Below are 20,331 nucleotides of genomic sequence, written 5' to 3'. Positions count from 1 at the left end.
AAGAAAACGGAAGGCTAATTGGATTGGTCATGTTTTACGCAGAAACTGCCTTCTAAAAGAAGCTATCGAAGGAAAGATAGATGGGCGGATAGAAGTGACAAGAAGACGAGGAAGAAGACGTAAGAAGATGCTGGATGACCTTGGGGACAGAAGAGGATACTGTCATTTGAAGGAGAAAGCTCTAGATCGCATTAAGTGGAGGAATTGTTTTGAAAGAGACTGTGGACAGATTACTGATGATGATGATGATGATTCCAGTTGTGAATGGGTTATCTGACCATGATGCACAACTGTTATTATTAGAAATTCAAAATTCGAAATTTTGTTGTTATACCAAACGCCAGATAGAGTGAACATTAAGAACTTTAAGTTTAATCTAAGCTTTGAAACATGGGATGAAATATTCACAGATGGTGAGGTCGATGAAATATTTAATAGTTTTCTTAATACTTACTTGAGAGTTTTCAACAATAGCTTTCCTGTTCGTAAAATTTTCCTCAGTCATACTAATAAAGCTTGGTTAACAGTCGGTATTAGGAATTCGTGTCAACATAAAAGAAATCTTTATATACTATGTAGGAATGTAAAAAGTCCTATATTGCTTGCCTACCATAAAAATATTGTAGAATATTAAGAGAAGTTATAAAAGCTGCTAAAATAATTTATTACAATAAGCTGATTGTTAATTCCAATAATAAGACAAAAATAATATAGAATATGGTAAATAATGAGACTGGTATAAATAATAATATTCATGACCCTCTGCCATTAATTAAGGATGGAAAAAGGGTTAACAATAAGCAAAATATAGCAAACGCTTTTAATCTATATTTCAGTACTATGATGGATAATCGGTTGGACAACTCACATATAACTTTAGGGTCAATTTTAAATAAAGATAAATGTTTTTGTTACTTATCTTCAGTATCCATATGACCCCATTAATACAAGGTGGTTCAAGTATGACCGGGACTGATTTGTGTGTAAACAAGCCGCACTGCACAGCAGCTGTGCGACCTTGAGAGAGTGAAGCCACAACCTCCACCCTCCCTCCTGTTCGGGTTAGAACCTGTTCAGTCCTGTCTGGGAGTTGCTAGAGTGATGAGTGAATAGAAGGTACCGCGGAGCGTGGAACAGTGCACTGTGATCAAATTCCTCGGAGAAAATGTCCTGTCCCCTGAAATTCACCACAGACTCCAACAACAGTATGGGTAAGAGTGTTTCTCATGGACCTGTGTGTTTGAGTGGTGTAAGTGCTTTAGAGAGGGCAGAGAGCGCGTGGAGAATGAACCGCGTGATTGTCAGCTGCGAATATCCATCACCGAGCCAAACACTGATCATGCAAACACGCTTATTCGTGAGAATAGCAATGCTGTCCATCAGTGTTAGTAGTGTAGAAGACATTGTGAAATACCATCTGCACTATCGCAAGGTGAATGCACAGTGGGTACCACACACTTTGATGGACGTGAACAAAATGGTGCGCATGCAAGCTGCCAGTCATCTCCTACAGCAGTTTGAAGACGAAGATGATGCATTTTTGAAGTTTATAGTGACCACCGATGAAACGTGGGTGCACTACTTCATTCCAGAGTCCCAGCAGTCATCATGCGAGTGGCGGCATACCAGTTCTCCCAAACCCAAGAGAGTGCGGAGGAGCCGTTCAGCAGGAAAAGTGATGGCAACGTTCTTCTGGGACTGGCAGGGGGTTATCCATGTAGACTTTCTGACAGATGCCAGAACAGTCAATGCAGCTTATTACTCAGACCTACTGGCAACAGACGTGAAGGAAAAGATCCGATCCAAGCGGAAGAGAGGTGGAAAGCGGGTAGCCTTCCTTCAAGATAATGCATGTCCCCATATGGCCAAAACAACAATGCAAATCCTCCGGAAATTGAAATGGAACCTTCGGACACATCCATCGTACAGTCCCAATTTGGCCCCAAGTGATTTCTACCTGTTCGGAAGGCTCAAATCAGACTTGCAAGGCATACGGTTTGCGGACAATGACGCTGTCTTCCAGACTGTTCAGAAGTGGACACGCTGCCAACCACAAGCCTTTTCTGTAAAGGGCATCAGGATGCATCCAGAATGTTGGAAGAAATGTGTTGACTCCGGAGGGGAGTATGTTGGCGACTGACACGTGCAAGTGTTTGGCAATTGTGGTTTAAAAAAAATCAGTCCTGGTCATATTTGAACCACCTTGTAACTTTAAATATGAACCTGTAACTAGTAATGAGATGAAAGATATTATTAAATCTCTTAAAAATAAAAATTACTATAGTTATTGTGAAACACCTATGAAAATATTGAAATTGAGTATGCCTCTTATAATGTCGCCTCTTATTTATATATGTAATAGGACCCTGTCTACAAGTATTTTTGCATCAGGGTTAAAATATTCACAAGTGCATCTGATATACAAAAAGGGTGAAAGGTCTACATCATTTTCTAAAATTTTTGAAAAAGTTATTTTTAATAACTTCACATACACATATATAACATTTCGGCTGCTGAGCAGTATGGATTCAGGAAAAATAACTCTATGGAAACTGCTCCATTTAATTTAACCTTTATCCTACTGCCCTTTAAACTTAGGCTGTGGCAGCGGTACGGAATTATTTAAAGGGCCGCTCTTAGAAATCCGTAAAAGCTGTAAGTTACTTACTAATTTTGCTCCTATTTCTGCTATTTCTGTGATAATCGAACGAAATAAACGCTGTTTTTTTCTCGAAAGAATATAGAATCAGATATTGTAATTTACAGATTGTATAAAACATGTTAAAATTTTTGCACTGACTCCAAAAAGAAATTTGCCAATTTTTTTCCTTCTCTGCGAGAATTCATACGTTTTGGACACCCCTGAATTCCATCTGGTGGATGGCGACACTAGTTCAAGTGATGGTAACAGAGCGGAAGTTGTGTCTAGAGACGTTATCGCAGTCTATGTGACGAACTTCAACTGGAATGTGGTCAGTGGAAGAGAGATATAAACTCACGTGTTGTTTATAAATCTCTCCTGAACAATACGTATACTGTTCTTCTACAGTTCAATGCTAGCATTCTTTATGCATGCGTTGCCGTTGCCGTACTAACACAGCGTAATAGCTTAGTGGCTGGACGTGTTCAGTCGAGAGTAATTTCAAATTTCGTTCGTAACATGTGGTCCGTGTCGTTTGGGATATTCTGACATATTGCAGCTAATCAATGCCTCCGATACAGAATCCTGTACCGACAATTCTGAGAGTGACGTTGAAGGTAGCAAATCATAAAGTGATTTCGAAGAAGACCCATAATCTTCGTCGGCAACCTGGGGAGCACGACACCAGCGTGGCACGAGGAGTGTGAATAATTATTCAGATGGAGCTGTGGGCAAACTGTGGCAAACAGTTATAGCATCTGTCGTCGAACCTGGAAATGGACAAATAAGCTATTTCTCCATCTCCTTGGTCTGAACAGTTACATCCTGTTGTCACACAGAGAATTTCGTCTCGCTCTTGTGCGGAACATGCTGTTAGGGGTCCCCCTCGCCATCAACGGCCAGGGGTCGAACCCCTGCCGTTTTATGGGAGATATCTCGACTATAGAAGGCCAAACCACATCACTGGCCGACTTGCTATACTTCGCAATTGAGGTGTCGTGTGTGCTTTTCGCGTGGGACACGAAAGACCGCCCGGACAAAGTGCGTGAATTGCGAAATCGGACTCTGCATTTCCGGATTTTTTGAGAATTCCACACGAAGGCAACATTCCGGCAGATGATGCAGGCGGGAAGACAGACACTCCATGCAGATGGTGGCCAAAAATTACGTAAGTACAACATTATTTACTACTTTAAAAATGTAATTAATGTAAAGTCATCACGCGCGGACTGTGCGACCGGGAGTCGAACCCCTGCCGTTTTATGGGAGATATCTCGACTATAGAAGGCCAAACCACATCACTGGCCGACTTGCTATACTTCGCAATTGAGGTGTCGTGTGTGCTTTTCGCGTGGGACACGAAAGACCGCCCGGACAAAGTGCGTGAATTGCGAAATCGGACTCTGCATTTCCGGATTTTTTGAGAATTCCACACGAAGGCAACATTCCGGCAGATGATGCAGGCGGGAAGACAGACACTCCATGCAGATGGTGGCCAAAAATTATATAAGTAGGACATTATTTTCTACCTTAAAAATGTATTTCAAATAACGTCCGCACGCGCGGACTTTGCGACACCACATGGCGTCATTCGTACCGCTGCCTTTATATCTGCGACGACATACGGTGTCTTTAGTCGTTTAAAGGTTAATTAATAATATACTGCAGGCACTTAATGATAAAAAAATTGGTTGGTGGCACCTTTTGTGACCTGACCAAGGCATTTGATAGCGTAAATCATGAATTATGACTGACGAAGCTGGATTTTTATGGTGTATGAGGAACATTTTTTAAATTGATTGCCTCTTATTTAAATAACAGATACCAAAGGGTAGTAATAAAAGATAAATCATCTGTTGACTGCTTCTCAGACTGGAAACAAGTTTGATTGTGAGTTCCTCAAGGAGATTCTTGGACCAGTTTCTTTTGCTGTATATTAATGACTTACCAGCTGTAATAAGTGATATATTGAAACCTACTCTATTTGTGGATGATTTTAACTTAATACTAACCACTTCTGATTTTATGCAGCTCAAAAAAAATCTCAATACTGTTCTTGGGAAGGTAATAGGTTGGTTTCAAGCTAATTCATTGACTATGAACTTTAATAAAACGTATTATATGTATTTTAAAACGAAAATGAGTCTAATCGATAATTCTCCAATAAATTATATGAACAAACAAATAAACAGCACTCACTACACAGGTTTTTTTAGGCGTGACTCTTGACTCAACATTATCTTGGCAAGAGCATATAAATAAAGTGATTACAGAATTAAATTCTGCTTGTTTTGTTATTAGATCTCTTAAATTGCTTTTAATTATAGAAGACGTAAAAATTGTATATTTTGCTTATGTTCATTTTATTATCACGTATGGTGTTGCCTTTTGGGGAAATGCGACTAATAGTAAAAATGTTTTTATGGTACAAAAAAGAATTATAAGAAACATTATGAATGTGAATCCTATAATATCTTGTCGGGGACTTTTTAGACACCTAGATATACTGCCCTTTTATTCACAATATATGTTATCTTTATTGTTATTGGTACCAAAACATATACACCGATTTGTAACTAATAATGAAATACATACTATATATACATGACAAAGTACTAATTTACACATACCATCGGTAAATTTGACCAAATGCAAAAAGGGTGCTTATTGTATGGGTATAAAAATTTTTAATCATTTATCGCGTGACATAAGGGAACTGTTATATGATGTTAAAAAATTCAAATTAGTTGCTAAATTTTTATTCAGTAAAAGAATACCTTGAATGGTCAGCATAATGATGGATCATACATACTGTAATTGTTCTTTATATTACCTATTTACAGCTGTGTTATTCCTTTGTATATTATTTTTGTGTTAGTATGTTTTAGTGTATTATATGAAATATTGTTGTGATTGATATAAATAGTGTCCTTGATTACATAGTGTTATTTATTGACAAGGTTGTGCATTATAACTGCTGCTACTGTACTCATTTTTAATGATGGACTACTTCTATATCTGTGGTGACTTGTTATCACCTGTATGGATTACTTGAAGTATCAATCACAGTTAATATTTCAACATTTCTGTTAACAGATTTCTTTTATATTACTGCATGAAATATGTCACTGGGGAAGTAAGTAATTTTAACTTAGTTTCTTAATTTAATTACTTATTTCATGAAATGTATTTAAGCTAATATTTAATCTTCCCTCATAAATCCTCTACCCTGATACCAAACATACCACTTAACTGCTTACTACAGCTCATAAGTTCTGCCCCTCATAAATCCTCTACCCTGATACCAAACATACCACTTAACCAAAATGTCTATGTTTTACCACTTAACTGCTTACTACAGCTCGTAAGTTCTGCTTTTCAAAATACCATTAAATTCCAAAGGAACGAAATTTCTTGACAATAACAGGTACATTCTGTAAGATTATTTTCACCCCTGAATTACTATGTACACATGTTTGAACTCATGTGCCCACCCACACACATGCATATGTGCACATACTCATCCCACACAAAAATACACAAGATATATCTTTAAAAATATGTACATCCCACATTCTAAGTCCACCTGCATTCTGCTGACCCTGCTCTGGAGAATAACTGCTCTTCCTTACCAAGATTTGTATACCCATATTTACCTTAACACATTTTCAGGGCTTCTTTACATAGAGTAAAGCATGTAAAGCAAGGGAATGTCATACTCTTATGACCTATGCTTTGAATTCCTTGAACAGATTATGACAGAAGTCTATAAGAACACTATTAAGACAGAAAAACAAAACAAAAACTCCGTGGCAGCCTGCAAGCAAACATGAAATAGCGATTCCGGTCTAGAAAACCGAGATTAACGGCTCTGGGGATCCGCTGCGCTGACCACGCGACACATTCTATCCACTATCGTTGGCACTAACTTCACTGACAAGCAGTGGTCACTCAGTTGGTCTATTAAGATAGCTTAAACTTATATTTTGACCTGCTTCAACTAGGGCTACCACTCTTTTTGGGGACCATGATGAATGCCATTTTTTTTTGCAGCACACGTTCATCCCCACACTTCCTGTGGGACCTGATGAGAGATTTTTGCAAGAACTGACCTTTACCAAGAGTCACAGACTCTTCCACTTGAACTACACTGAACCATAATACATAAGTTCCCTTCATGCCTGGATCCTCTAGAAAACTCAATGGACTTTATATATATACAGTTTTGGGTATAACAATCTTTTTCTGAGAAATCAGACTTCATAAAGAGTAAACCATATAGCTACAACTCCATACCATCCACTGCAAAGGCTTGCATGAAGACTGAACAGTTTCTCCCATATGATGAATGAAGGAATGGGACAAGCAAGCATCAAATTGCTGCTACATGTTTCTGGACCAACACATCATAACCAAACATACAGTCTGTTAACCATTTCCCCATCAGTGAACTATTTCAGCAGATGAGACCAGCCATAGTCTTAGTTAATGATAAATAGATACTGGATTTATGTTACATGTATGTCATGAGCTATCACAAGCAAACAAACTACTGGACTTCTAACAACGGTTTCTCTTTAAGAATATCTCTGCTTTCATGAAACAGCCTGACAGTTACTGCATCGCAGTAAGAAGGTTAAAGTTAAATTAATAAAATTGAATGACACTACACAGAATTGATAAAATTGGAAGCACTTACCTTGGATTTCCTCTCTTGTTCATCCCACCAGTTTTCAAATGATTTAAATGCAGTGTTCTCAATCATCTTTTTATTGAAGTCTCGTTTTAATATTTGCTTCAACTCGGAGATTACCCTGTCAATCACGCCACTACAAAAAAACAATGCTGTGTGAATATAAGTCATTTACTACAGCCTACATTTTCTTTATTAGATACTGTAGTGAAAAACCCTGAAAACATACAAATGTGAACTAATTATTCACTCATTTTAAAATTTTATATCACAGGTCTCAAAATAAGCTTAGGCAAATGGTTAGAACAAACTTGAAATACAATGTAACTGATCAAAATTATTCCATATATGATGTCACAATTTGGGGTGACTTATAGGGCAGGTTTTGAATTGGATGATTGGATTTATCGCACCTTATACATTCACACAGTTCAGGTCTACAAGATATACAGCTCTGTCACTCTTCTATGCACTTTCCAGTTCACCGTTGCACATGAACCAGGATTCTGTCATCACTAGTCCTATCCTGGCTATGAACTTATCAGTGTCACTGGCACTTGATATCACATGTGAAGTCTTTGTGTCACAGCCTAACTTATTTCTTGCCATTTTGACAATTCTCTTCTGACCATTGTTCTGTACTCCTCTACTACTCCTGTCCTGCTGAACACTTCTTATAACCACTTTGCATGGACCCCACAGAAAACACCTTCTTCTATCATCAAAAATGTGTGTTTACTGGTCCATTACCTAGCAATGGATGTCCTACTGCTGTGTGCGCGAATGTTGCGGGATTGCCACAATACTATCACATAAAAGGCAACATGGAATGTGGGTATGTGTGAATGTGGGGTTTCCAACGTCTCCCATCTCCTAACCATAATTTGTCATTATGCATATGTTCATTTGCGGATATGTCATATTCTGATTTAGTTAAGTGGATCATTTAAGTGGCATGACATTCCCGAATGGAGGCATGAAGGCACTACAGTGCCTCTAAAATGATTTGAATTTTGAGTCCTGACACTTGCATGAGATATTAATATATGTAGTTCATTTAAGATATAATGCCATTTCCAATTCTGCTACAAATATGAGACACACAAATGCAAATAAAACAATTGGTTGCAATGTATAAGTTTACAGTTTTCAAATCTAATTCCCCCACAATTAGTAGTTAAGGTATAGGTAAAGTTGTCTTTGTGCTTAATTAAGGATCAGACCATGAACATGTATGGGGAACTGGTGATACAGTTCCACACATTATTAATATTTTTAGATATGATTTGAGAACAAGGATTTTCTCTCCTACACCAATTTTTGAACTGTAATCACAATTTACAATACTAGCCAATTTTTGCAATGCACCAAGGTGTACTGCTTATCATTTCTGATACAAGATCCCTTTTCAACAACAAATTTTCATAAATCATTGTACTCTTATTTTAAGAAAACTGAAGCCTTCAACAATGTCCTTCTTTGCCAACAATTATGATTCTGGTGGATTGGGTAGTTTGGATGCTATTATACAATGTAATAGCTATTATCCAAAAATTTTCAAAGTTCAAGATGGAAAAATCAATATTTGAAATAAGATCAGGATTATATTCTTAATTTGATTTTGAAAGTTTGAGACTTGAACATGCCTAATTATAAAGCAAACCACCAAAATGATGCAATGCACTGTATTACCCACATCTATAAATAAACATGTATGCTTGTACCTTCAATCACAACTTGTATACTCTGTACTCTTTCAACTTCTATAATTTGACAATTAATACTAAATGTGACAATGTTAAAGAGATGACCAAACTTTGTGCATTTTTTCTTTCAATGGAATACCACTATCTGGAGCAGAAACAAATAAAAGTTTTGTCATACTCTCTCTCCTAATTGTGCCGTGCCTGTTGCTTCTTAGGAAGAAAAATATGTCCATCATGTGTTTCTATACACAAAAAATTTTCAGTCCTCAATTCACAGTTTCTGTCTTATGCCACATGAATAACTGATCTTGCCTCTATTATTATTGCCGTCTCAGTCACTTACTGTGTCAAAAAAGTAAACCTTGGGTGGGTCTCTAGTGACAAGTTCCATATTAACCATTATTACATAACCAAATACTGCATGACATTCTTATAATGGGCATGGGAGGATGTATAGACTTCTATCACAAAAGTAAATCCCCAACTCCTGAACCTCTACCTAGCTCTTTGATTCATGACAAGCCTTTTTTTATGGAAAGAGCATTAAATTCTCTAACACATATAACATGTCAATGAATATGAACAAAGTATGGGCAGAGACAGCCACACTGCACTGTACCCTGTGAAAATGATGACAATGAACTATGCAAGCGTAGCCACATGCGAGTATTAACATGCAAAAAAAATCAAGCTTTTCAAGTTTTGTATGTAAAATGTGGGTAAACCCTTAAATCAAAAAAATAACACAGTAGGCACAAGGAGCTTTGTCTAGGGACACAAAAAAAAGTTCCTTAAATTTGAGAAAACATAAAATGTGAGTCCCTTAAACCAGAGTACACAATACAAATTATCAAACTCCTCATTATGCCATTTTCTCCAGCCTTCTCAATAAGTAAATGATGTTTCAACTTCTGTTAACACACAGTGTTTCGATATTATGTTTTCAGATGTCCTGCTATGCACCATTTGTCTTTTCAAGCACCTGCTCAGATATGCATGCAAGAGTGGCTCAGAATTCTGAACCCTTCTAAACGAAAACATTCTCAAACATGCTAATGTAAAATATAAGGTAGATGTTTAGTCTTTATGAGTACTTACTTAATAGTTGGTGCTTGTGGGTCAGTACATGGAATCTGTCCTTGTGTCTGTGGAAATCTAGGGTGGAAGCTAGGGTATCCATAGTGCACTGTTGCTCCCAATGGAGTTATACCTGGAGGGTACTGAGTATTTGCAGGAAAACCTGGTGGTGGTGGTGGAAGGTGATACATCATTGGTGGGTATGGGTAGTTACTTCCAGGTGCTGGAGGTCGAGTCCATGCATACATCTCAGCAGCACCAGGATATAAAGGTGCCGGAGGTGGGTGGTAATAAGGAGGAGGGGGATATGGATGTGGTGGATACATTGTGTATGGTGGGGGGGCTGGATACATGTTGACAGGTGGCTGAGATGCCACCTCTATCTTCTCATCTCCAGAGCTCAGACTGGAAAGTGACATGCGATCATCATCTCTATGCTCATCCTGCAAGGGGGTTGATTTTCGGCTGCTACCACCTTCAGGTTCAACCCTTGGTGGCAAATCCAGTGTTGCTGGTGGCTCTGTTGCTTGATCAGAATCCTCAGTGCTGCTCTCTTGTTGCCTTTGTTGTTGTGGACTAAAATATTCAGATTGAGTCTTGCCACTTTTATCTATGTGTGTAGCAGTCAAAGTCTCATCCTCACTGCTGCTAATAATGCTGCCTAGGTCATCATTGTCAATGACAGGTTTATTTAGATTCACACTTTCCAACAGACCTGTAGTTTCCTCTTGTTCTTTCTCCCGAGCTTTCCGAGCTTGTTCGATCCCAATCTGATGCCACTTCAAATAAATTTCGGCAGACAGGAATGGTGAGGGAGGTGTAGATAAAGCTTCATCTTGGTCAGCTTTGTCAGATGGAGGAGGTGGGGGCAATGGTTCATCAACACCTGGTGGGGGAGGGAGACTAAGCATAAGAGGAAGGGGAGGTAATGTTGCTCCGTCTGTATCAGAACTGCTAGAAGACTGAGACGGTTGCTGAGATCTGTCCAAATGACGACATGAAGAAGAATGACGATGTCTTGAAGATCCATGCTTTGATGAACTTCCTGACGAACGCCTTGAAGATATTTTACCAACAGATTTTATAGGTGTATCCTCCTCAGAATCACTGCTGATTCCGAGCTGGAGAAACGGTGGAGCCAAACCACCAGCTCCTTTACCTTTGAGTAGCATTTCAATTCTCGTATCCAAATCTAAAACTTTTGGTGTCTCTGGACTCAAACTTTCACTAGACTTTTGGGAAGCATTCCCTTTTCCGCTTGGCTTCACGTCCTTCTTCCCACTACCTCTTTCTGGCGAGAAAACAATATTACGTCCGTCACCAGCAGCAGGTGTCCATGTTGGCGTGGCATTGGCTGGAGGAAGTGTGGTTACTGTACCACTATGCACTGGGATATGACGTAATGCTGACTGCTGAATGGGCCGTGCTGACTGCTCCCAGAGTGGCAGCATTGGCTGCGATTCACTCCATGATTGCTGCCACTGCTGAGATGCTGAGTGGATGGGTGGAGCTAAGGGATGAGTGTGGTGAATGGGTGGAGGTGGCATGTGAGTCTGTATTGTGTGGGGTGGAGGGTGAATTTGATGACCATATGGTGGTGGTGGTGGTGGTGGTGGGGGTGCAATGGGAGGCCTGGGATGATGCTGGCTAGTCTGTGGATGAAACGGCGGATAGTGTGTAGAATGAGAGGTGGGAGGAGGAGCAGAAGGATAATGATTATGGTAATCGTAACTAATAGGGGTGCTGTGAGCTGAATGGTTGGATGGTGTCGAACCATGGTAGCCATAGTCTTTGTTGCTACCATAACTTCTTTCAGAGTAGCTTCCAGTTTCACTAGGGGCTGTGCCATAGTCACTTGTACTAGAGCCTGGGGTAGGATAGTCATGATGTCTTGACACAGGGAATGTTCGATGGTCTGTTGGAGTACTGTAATCCCTATTATCATGATGAGCAAATGGCACATGCTCTTTCTTGTGATTAACACCACGAGGCAACAGTTCATCCTTATCTGGCCATGAATGATCCAAATCATCCGAAATCTGATCTGGAGGAGCTATTCCAGTCTTCTTTGGCAACTGTTTTTTCACAAGTACATCTTCCTTGTCTGTAGCACCTGATGATGATTCATCCAACCCTACATCAGGTACGGCTTCCTTCTCCTTCTTGTCTTGTGTCTTCTCTTGGAAAATCTTTCGACATTCCTCACCTTGGAAAGTGAAAATAAAATAACAGATTCAAGAAAGTCAGCAATACTATACTCAAAAATAAAGCTTTTAGAAAAAGTAACTAGATATTACCAAATGCATCAAGGAAGACATGAACAACTTTCCCCATAACAGACGTGTTGTTGAGTTTCTCAACACAAGCAGCGGCAGACTTTATTGCCTCAAAAACCACTCTGGCTAAGCCCAGGTGCTTATTAGAAACAGGATGATAATAGATAAATAATTCTTCTACAGGACCAAATTTTTGCACCTGGAAAGAAAAACTGTTCCTTAACAGATACAGACAAGTACTCATTCAAAGCAAAGATGAAGGATTCAATCACAGCCGATTGTTTTACATACATAATCTCCTTACCATATCTGATAGAAAAGCTTTGTCAATATTGTCATTCAAATTACAAATTGTTACTTCTAATGGTGGTGGAATCCCTACATAATTTGCATCAATCTGTAAAAAGAAAACAAATCATAAATAAACGAATCGTTCATTAAGTAAAATAAAATAAACCGCAACAAGCCATCATTTCCTGATGTAAACAATCCAAACACTGTGAACCTAACCTTAAATCTGGGTAAAGGAATATCAAGAGGGTCAGGTGTTCCCCATATCTTTGGAGGTTGTTTTCGTGGATCCCGAAGTTGTACTGGAGGATATGTTGGGTCATTTGGTATATTCCCATCATATCTGTACAACTTTGATGCACCTTTAACGAGAAAGGGGTCAACTACAAGTTTGTAGTTTCTAGGCTTATGATGGTGGTGATGATGTGCTCCAGAGCGGCTGCCAGAATGAGAGGACTCCATCATACCATTCATAGCTGAAAGACAATTGAAACATTTATTACACACATTATTAGTTTGAGCCAAAAACAAATTCTTATGAAGAAAAATATTTACGGGCACTGAAGTTGATAACACACGAAATCAACGACTTTGCTGAATTAAAAATCTGTGAAGTACCAATAGGTGAATACTGTATGATATACTAATGTTGTATTTATTTAACAGCTAAAATTTGATATCCATATAAGCTCTGTCACATTGTAAAATTATTAGTAAACAACAGTTTTATACCCGCGATGCTCACTTTTTTTGAACACGGCAAGCGGTGGGTAGGATATCGAAAAGGTCTTAAAAACAAATACACTAACCCTTTACTCAAATACATGTCACTAGAACAAAGATTACGAAATATATTTTCATCTAAGTCAGTCTATTATATTCACATATATCTTCAGTAGATTCAGTCAACACAGTTACGTAGAGCGCGACATCCTCTTCTTCATCGTCGTTCCGTAGTCCTAACCTTTGTCAATTCCACACCGAATTTCCATCTCCAACTATGGTTTCATAAATGTTATATGGTTACGAAAAGTAAGTTATTACTAAAAAAGAATTTTACAAGAATTCTATGGGGAAAATTTATACAGTTCGTGGGTCAAGTAATTTATTTTGGCATATTTAGTGGTGCTTGAGGCGACTCGTATAGTAGTTGACATGAAACCTATTCGTTCATAGGTCAAAATATTGCAGGGAATAACAGCTTGACCAATTAGAAAACGAAGCATATGGTGTGGTAGGCGCATGAGAATCTTGGTAGCTGTTGGGAAGGTTGTTTGCTGCGAATTCACCAATGGTATATTTAAAGATTATTTCTTCTTTAAGGACGAATTTTCGCTATCGATACATCCCGTTGTAAATGGTGATTTTTATATTTTTAGGGAAACAAGGTGTCAATGAAGCCAGTCATCCCAAATGTAAAAGCCCAGGAAGAAGAAGAATTGGTGGACCCCCAACAGACCCTTAGGGTATTACAGAAATATATTATTCAAAGTCGTTCATTTTGTAAATTACATCATGAAATTTGATATTTTTCTGTAATTTATTTACTGTCTCTGCCATTGCCCATGGCGAAATCCCGAGACATAGTTTTGCCACTTTAAAATTGAGCAGAAGTGGAGGTAAATTTGAATACGCATTAGCACAGCAAGCCCTGTAGGAAACACCCAGAATTCATACAGTAATTGTAAATAAGGCATTGAAATTCAATTTTTTTTTTTAACTTTAGGAGCGGTGCCACGAGTTGCCGAAATGCACAGCACTTCATGAAAAGTACACTACGTGCAATGACCGAGTGAACTCTAGAACGAAGACAGCAGAAATCTGCAGTGAAGAACTCTTTGACTATCTCCACTGTGTGGATGCCTGTGTTACCAAAACTTTGTTCTCACGTCTTAAGTAGAACTACCAAATGTATTCATTAGTCATGTACAGTTTATAAAGTTGTATGCACTAGAACACATTTTGTTGAGAGTATGTACATTATTTTCACTTACATTAAATAAAAACAAAAAGTAAAAGATGAAAATTTCTTGGAACTCACATTGTCAGGTTAGTGTGAAAATGGTACATCTGAGAAGTGTGTGAATATTTAGGTGTGCTAAGGTTTTTATATGCATCATGCCCATTTCATAAAGTGAAATTTTGGATGTTACCTTTTATTGGATACTGTGAATTTTCCAAGTGGTTGCAACATTTAGAGTAACCCTTAATGGAAAACATTCTTATTGCAGATGTGTGAAACTCAACATTTTGAACTTCATTTTACTCTGAAATTGGTTTCAGAACACTTCATATTTCACTTATTTTTCCCCACTGATGTACTCTTTACAAACACAAATCAGGTCCATTGTGGTGTCACTGATGTAGTCCAAAGTTCATAAGTAAGCGCTTATATAATGATTTGTGATAGTGAAGTCGGTATAGCAACTGGTTGTGGGCTGGATGACTGAGGGCTTAGAGTTCTAGTCCTGGTAGGGTCAAAAATTTTCTCAACATTGTCCAGACCAGCTCTAAGGTCCACCCAACCTCCTCTCCAGTGGGTACTGGTGGGCTCTTCCCCAGGGGGTAAAGTGGCTGACAACTTTTCTCCAATCAGTGCTGAGGTTAAGAAAATGTGGATGTATAAATCCACTCCCCCATACGCCTTCATGGCGTAGTAATTAATTAAGCACAGGGACAACTTCACCTTATTTTCTCAAAAAGAGATGACTGTAAATGAGAAATATCATGTTTGTTATGCAAACTTTTTTTTTTTGGGGGGGGGTTATTGTCACAAATCTTTAGAGAAATGTTATATGTATTTATCTCTGGTTTACGTTTTGTCTAGTAATTGTTGTACAGAGAATATTGAATATCAAACAGCACAACTTTAAAAATATAATTTGGTTTTAAAATAAAATGACACCACTGTTTGGGCAATATGTCTCAAAGTACTTGTGCCTAGATGCTAAAAAGCACAGTATTATCAAAGTCTGTAAATGTAACTTTTTTTTTTATCTCAATTTGAGGTTTTGTGTAGAGTGGTAGTTCATACTAATGAATGTGATCAAACATCAGAATTTCACAGATGTTTATTAACACTTTGAATACTAGGCACTAATATTCTAACTCCATGGAGCTGAGCCCTTTTTGAGAAACTGCCAGTTGCTCAACTGTTCAATAATTTCCCAACATTTTGTGTAACCTGAATGTTTACTACCATGTTCACAAGAGTCCTCCACTGGTCCCTATCCAGAATCAGATCAATCCAGTCGATACCACCCCATTCTGTCTCTCCGATTCATTTTAATATTGTGGCATGTAGACCTCTTGCTAGGGAAGGACTGTGAAATATGCAACTATACAACAGCCACTGCTAAGGAATGGCTCTGCAAACAAGCATGCTTCCATGGCAAGAACAGAATATAACAATAATGGCAGAGACGTTTTCTGTGTTGTCTGTGCAGAGATGATATAAGCAGGACCAGTTAGCAGCTGTAGTTAGAGACAACTTCGAGTTCTGTAGCACCACAAATGAGACCAGAGCAATCACAAAAACCATGACAGATTTTTCAGCAGTCAAACCTCGCCTAGAAAACAATATAACCTTATTTATTTCACACTTTACCCCAAATTCCAAAAACCCATAAGGCCACCTTCCTCTCAATACCCCGGTGGAAGACATATTTGACAGACTGGTGAGCCCGGGTCTTGACATTACTAACGTCAAGAAATTGACAGCAACCTGTCCGTCACCTTTTGAGGGATCAACAACCATAAACCTACCCATTCCTTATAACCTTGCCTACGATGGTAGAATCACAAGAAATTTTCAGACTGCCAAGCCTTTGCCACATCACAATCAGAGTAGAGGCCTATAAAGCCCAGAATGGTCTTGTGCAATGCCATAACTGTCAAAAATTCGGCCACGTTTAGGCAAACTGCAAGCAACCTCCCTGTTGTTTGTGGTGTGGGGGTGGTCACCTCCACAAGGAGGTGCATGCTACAACTGTCAGTTGGTGGAAGGAGAGAAAGCCCATCCCACCAATTATCAGGGATGCAGATACGTGAAGGAGGAGATGCAGAAGAGGAAATCACAGAGAACACCCAAGACTACACCACAAAGGGTGTTCTCCTCAAACCTTGCCACCCCAGGTGTGTCCTTTGTGGTGGTGCTCTGAGGCAGCACAGAGCAACAGCAGTAGCCTCAGACACACCAGGTGGCAGTGGCAGGTCCAGCCACAATGGAACTGAGGGTCTCTGCGCCCTTACAACAGGTCACTCAGTTGGGACTCCAAATGTAAACAGTTTGCCTCTACTCAGTATGTTGAGAATAGTAACTTTAGTACAGCAGTTTCACCGCCTCTCTGGTCTAGTGGTCAGGTTCCTAGCTACAGATCCAGAAGTCCCAAGTTGGAGTCCAGGTGCTACCAGATTTTCTGAGAAGTAGTGGGTCTGGAACAGGGTCCACTCAGCCTCGTCTGAAAGCTGTGCATGTAGTCTTATACGAGAGGCGTTCAAGTTCTGAGGTCTCCGATTTTTTTCTCAGGACTGGGAGCAGATAGACACATGCGGTTTAGTTTAAAATACGTGTGCACTCTTTGTGAATGCGTGACAGAGATGACAGCACTGTACAGCATACAGAACTCTAGTGGTGGCAGCGAGTGTGAGCAGTGTTTTTGATACTTAAAACGGCGACGTTTTTGTTACAATAACAGCGAGTAATCATTCGTTTTCTTCACTTGCGTGGCGTGACACACATTGAAATTCATCGCCAGTTGAGTGAGACATGTGGTGATGGTGTCATGAATGTGAAAAATGTACGTTTGTGGGTGTGACAGTTCAAAGAAGGCCAAATGTCGTGTGACAACGAATCAAAACAATCTCGGCCTTGCACCAGCTGGTCTGACAACATGTTCGACCGAGTTGAGAAAGTTGTTTTGGAGGATCGCCAATTGAGTGTGGAAAACATTGCCTCCAAAGTTGGATTTCCGTGGGATCTGTGCACAGAGTCCTGCATGAAGACCTGCGAATGTCCTCCAGTTGGGTGCCATAAATTCTGGTGGACAACCACAAGGCTGTGCATGGCAATTTGCCAGGCGATGTTGACACGTGATGAAGGCATGAATGGGACTTTGTTTTCATCAGTTGTGACAATGGATGAGACATGGATGCCGTTTTTCAATCCTGAAACAAAGCACGATTTTCCAGTGGTCAAAACAGACTTCTACAGAAGCGTTCATAGCGGCCATGGAATCAAGGTGTCGACATTGTGAAAAATGTGTATGGCTGCAGGGAGATTACGTTGAAAAGTGACAGAAGTTTCAAATTGTTTGTATGGTTATTGTGTGAGAAAAAAAATCGGAGACCTTAGAACTTGAACGCACAACGTATTTAACAGCCATACCTAGTAGATGAATAATGTCTGGCTTCACCTCTTCCCTTCAAACTCACCATTGAATCATCTTCATCCAACCACTGAATTCCTTTCCTATCCATGCAGGAAGAAGAAAAAGCGTTCCCTCATCTTATCCTAAATATGGGGTCACTGAAACATTTTTCATCACCTCTTTTCAAGTTCATCTGAACTGCAAAATGTTTTCATAACCTCTTTTCACTAACCATATGGTCACTCCCTGGTGCTTAGCAGCCTGCTCTTCTATTATCCAATCATGGATCCACCTCTGATTCACCACTGCCTAATGCAAGATCTACATAAGAGTTGCTGAACTCCCACCCAGTCATTAACAATGAAGATGGAAACTGCAAGGTTTTCCAAAATGAAAACCCTCAACATTCCATGTGGTGTATTCCTGAAAGCAGAGGATACACGTTCGAACATTCAATAATGGGGCAATTATGCATCCTGATAAATCCATCCCTGGACAACTGGGCAAGGTATTTAATTATGTGGGATGCCTGACTACTCTAATCTGAGTTTTAACATTACTTCTGTAATATAAATGCATTATTTTATATTGTTCAATACCCATACACTGTATGAGGGAAGGAAACAAATCAAAATTCTATTATCTTAAAAACAATTTATTGTATTACAAAGAGAGGCACAGCACATGAAAACTAAAGGCATATTTATGAGAAAATTTTTATACAGAGTCAATATTTGAATGTCACTTGGTCCCTAACACAGATTTCATTAGGATCTGACTCATTAGACATTACTGGGATTCTGAGAAAAGAGATAATTTTCTTCCCAATTCACAGCAAAATCTAATGTCAACATAACAGGTTTCTTAAAAATTCATCATACTATCAAATGAAAAGAACAAAGATGATTATTTAACAGTGCTTCTTGTCACATTTCAGAATATACCTTCCATTTTTGAGCAAATGTAAAATAATAACTTAAGTGCTTCTTATTCTTGTGGTATACAACAGTACACAGTACTGACACATTTAAAAATCCATTATTAAAAATAAATTAGTAGTGCTTTTTTCTGATGGTATATAGTATTGGCACATTTACAAGAATAACAAACCTTACAAAAAATTATGTTATATCAATTTTCATTCAGATTAGACAATTTTAACAACTACTTTACATGAAGACCTACATGCATCTCTGTGTCCATCTTGAGCATAACATATCAAATTATAACTGGAATGATAAAAGTTTGGAATCAAAAATTGTAGAGAGAAATGAAAAATATTTTATGTCCATATCACTTTTTTGTAAGTTTTCGAGATAATTAAACAAATCATATTGTCACATGTTAGTGACTGGGTTGGTAATTGGATTTACTGAACATTTATAAATCGTAACTATACGTAATTATAATGCTCTTACTAATGCATGCACTCTACTTCTCATTACAGCACACGCTAAGTCTGGCGACTGTCTCACAACTAACTTGTGGCATCACTAGTCATCCCTGACTACTTGCTGGCCCTAACTGGCCAACCTTGCCCATAAACCACTACTGACTGCAACTAAAGATAGCAACTTTCTATACAGTTGCAGGTTGGACCGAATATAAAACACCAACTCCAACATTTCTACTGTTGCATGTTTACTGTGCATAGCAATGACATCACAGTGTGTTTACTGCGCCTTTGTCTAGCAATGGATGGCATCTCTTGTTAAGCTATTCTGTCATGTCATGATATGTCACATGCATATTTCTGAATTTTTGTATTCACCAATCACCATGGTCTCCTGATCTTGGATTATCCATGTTTTTTGGTTATATGTGTCTCTTTCCCTTCATTAGCATTAGAATGTATTACTCTGAAAAGGAGGCCTTTAACCTGCTTTTTAATGCAAAAAGAAATCTTTAATAATATGCATGCCCTAACACAGTTTCTTCTGAGATGACCATGTGGTATGGTGTTGTGAAACGTGAAAAGGTCTTGAAGACCGAAATTTGGTTTTTGGGTAGGACGTACCAACTCAAAGATACTATAACAAATATATCAAATGACAATATATATATTAAACACTAGATGCGAATACAATGTAAGTCCCTGGAGGTAATAGGCCTCCAGCAATCAACCAATCAAGATCATACAGACCAGGAAAAGAGTGAATTGACTGAACAGTTCAAGCTCCCACAACAGAATGGATCACTTCTGTTGGACCTCAGCTGTGCGGAACCAGGAAGTGGAATAGTGGAAGGGGGGCACACCTTCTGATGTAATGCAGACATG

At 38.8% G+C, this 20,331-nt stretch overlaps 2 protein-coding genes across 3 annotated transcripts in view; one reads left to right on the top strand and one right to left on the bottom strand.

Annotated features, from left to right (window-relative positions):
- The window catches only part of LOC111867560 (histone-lysine N-methyltransferase SETD1B), a 33,203-nt gene extending 19,550 nt beyond the window's left edge, over window positions 1–13,653 (bottom strand). Inside the window, exons 1-6 of one of the 2 annotated variants that reach the window (XM_023857543.2) lie at window positions 13,430–13,653; window positions 12,904–13,160; window positions 12,698–12,790; window positions 12,415–12,592; window positions 10,139–12,323; window positions 7,341–7,470 (exon numbers count right to left, since the gene is read on the bottom strand). In XM_023857543.2, coding sequence (XP_023713311.1) covers window positions 7,341–7,470; window positions 10,139–12,323; window positions 12,415–12,592; window positions 12,698–12,790; window positions 12,904–13,158 — 2,841 coding nt within the window. In that variant the 5' untranslated portion in view covers window positions 13,159–13,160; window positions 13,430–13,653. The remainder of the gene's footprint in view (window positions 1–7,340; window positions 7,471–10,138; window positions 12,324–12,414; window positions 12,593–12,697; window positions 12,791–12,903; window positions 13,161–13,429) is intronic. The other variant, XM_023857542.2, reaches the window with a different exon arrangement.
- Window positions 13,654–13,871: 218 nt separating this feature from the next.
- LOC111867579 (cytochrome b-c1 complex subunit 6, mitochondrial) lies at window positions 13,872–14,710 on the top strand. Its single transcript, XM_023857566.1, has 3 exons — window positions 13,872–13,978; window positions 14,064–14,150; window positions 14,411–14,710. The coding sequence occupies exons 1-3, from the start codon at window positions 13,976–13,978 to the stop codon at window positions 14,582–14,584; spliced, it is 264 nt and encodes an 87-aa protein (XP_023713334.1). The 5' UTR covers window positions 13,872–13,975; the 3' UTR covers window positions 14,585–14,710.
- Window positions 14,711–20,331: the final 5,621 nt, after the last annotated feature.

Source organism: Cryptotermes secundus, unplaced genomic scaffold, assembly GCF_002891405.2.
Source record: "Cryptotermes secundus unplaced genomic scaffold, Csec_1.0 scaffold480, whole genome shotgun sequence".
NCBI lineage: Eukaryota > Metazoa > Arthropoda > Insecta > Blattodea > Kalotermitidae > Cryptotermes > Cryptotermes secundus.
This window is presented reverse-complemented; position numbering and strand designations above follow the sequence as displayed.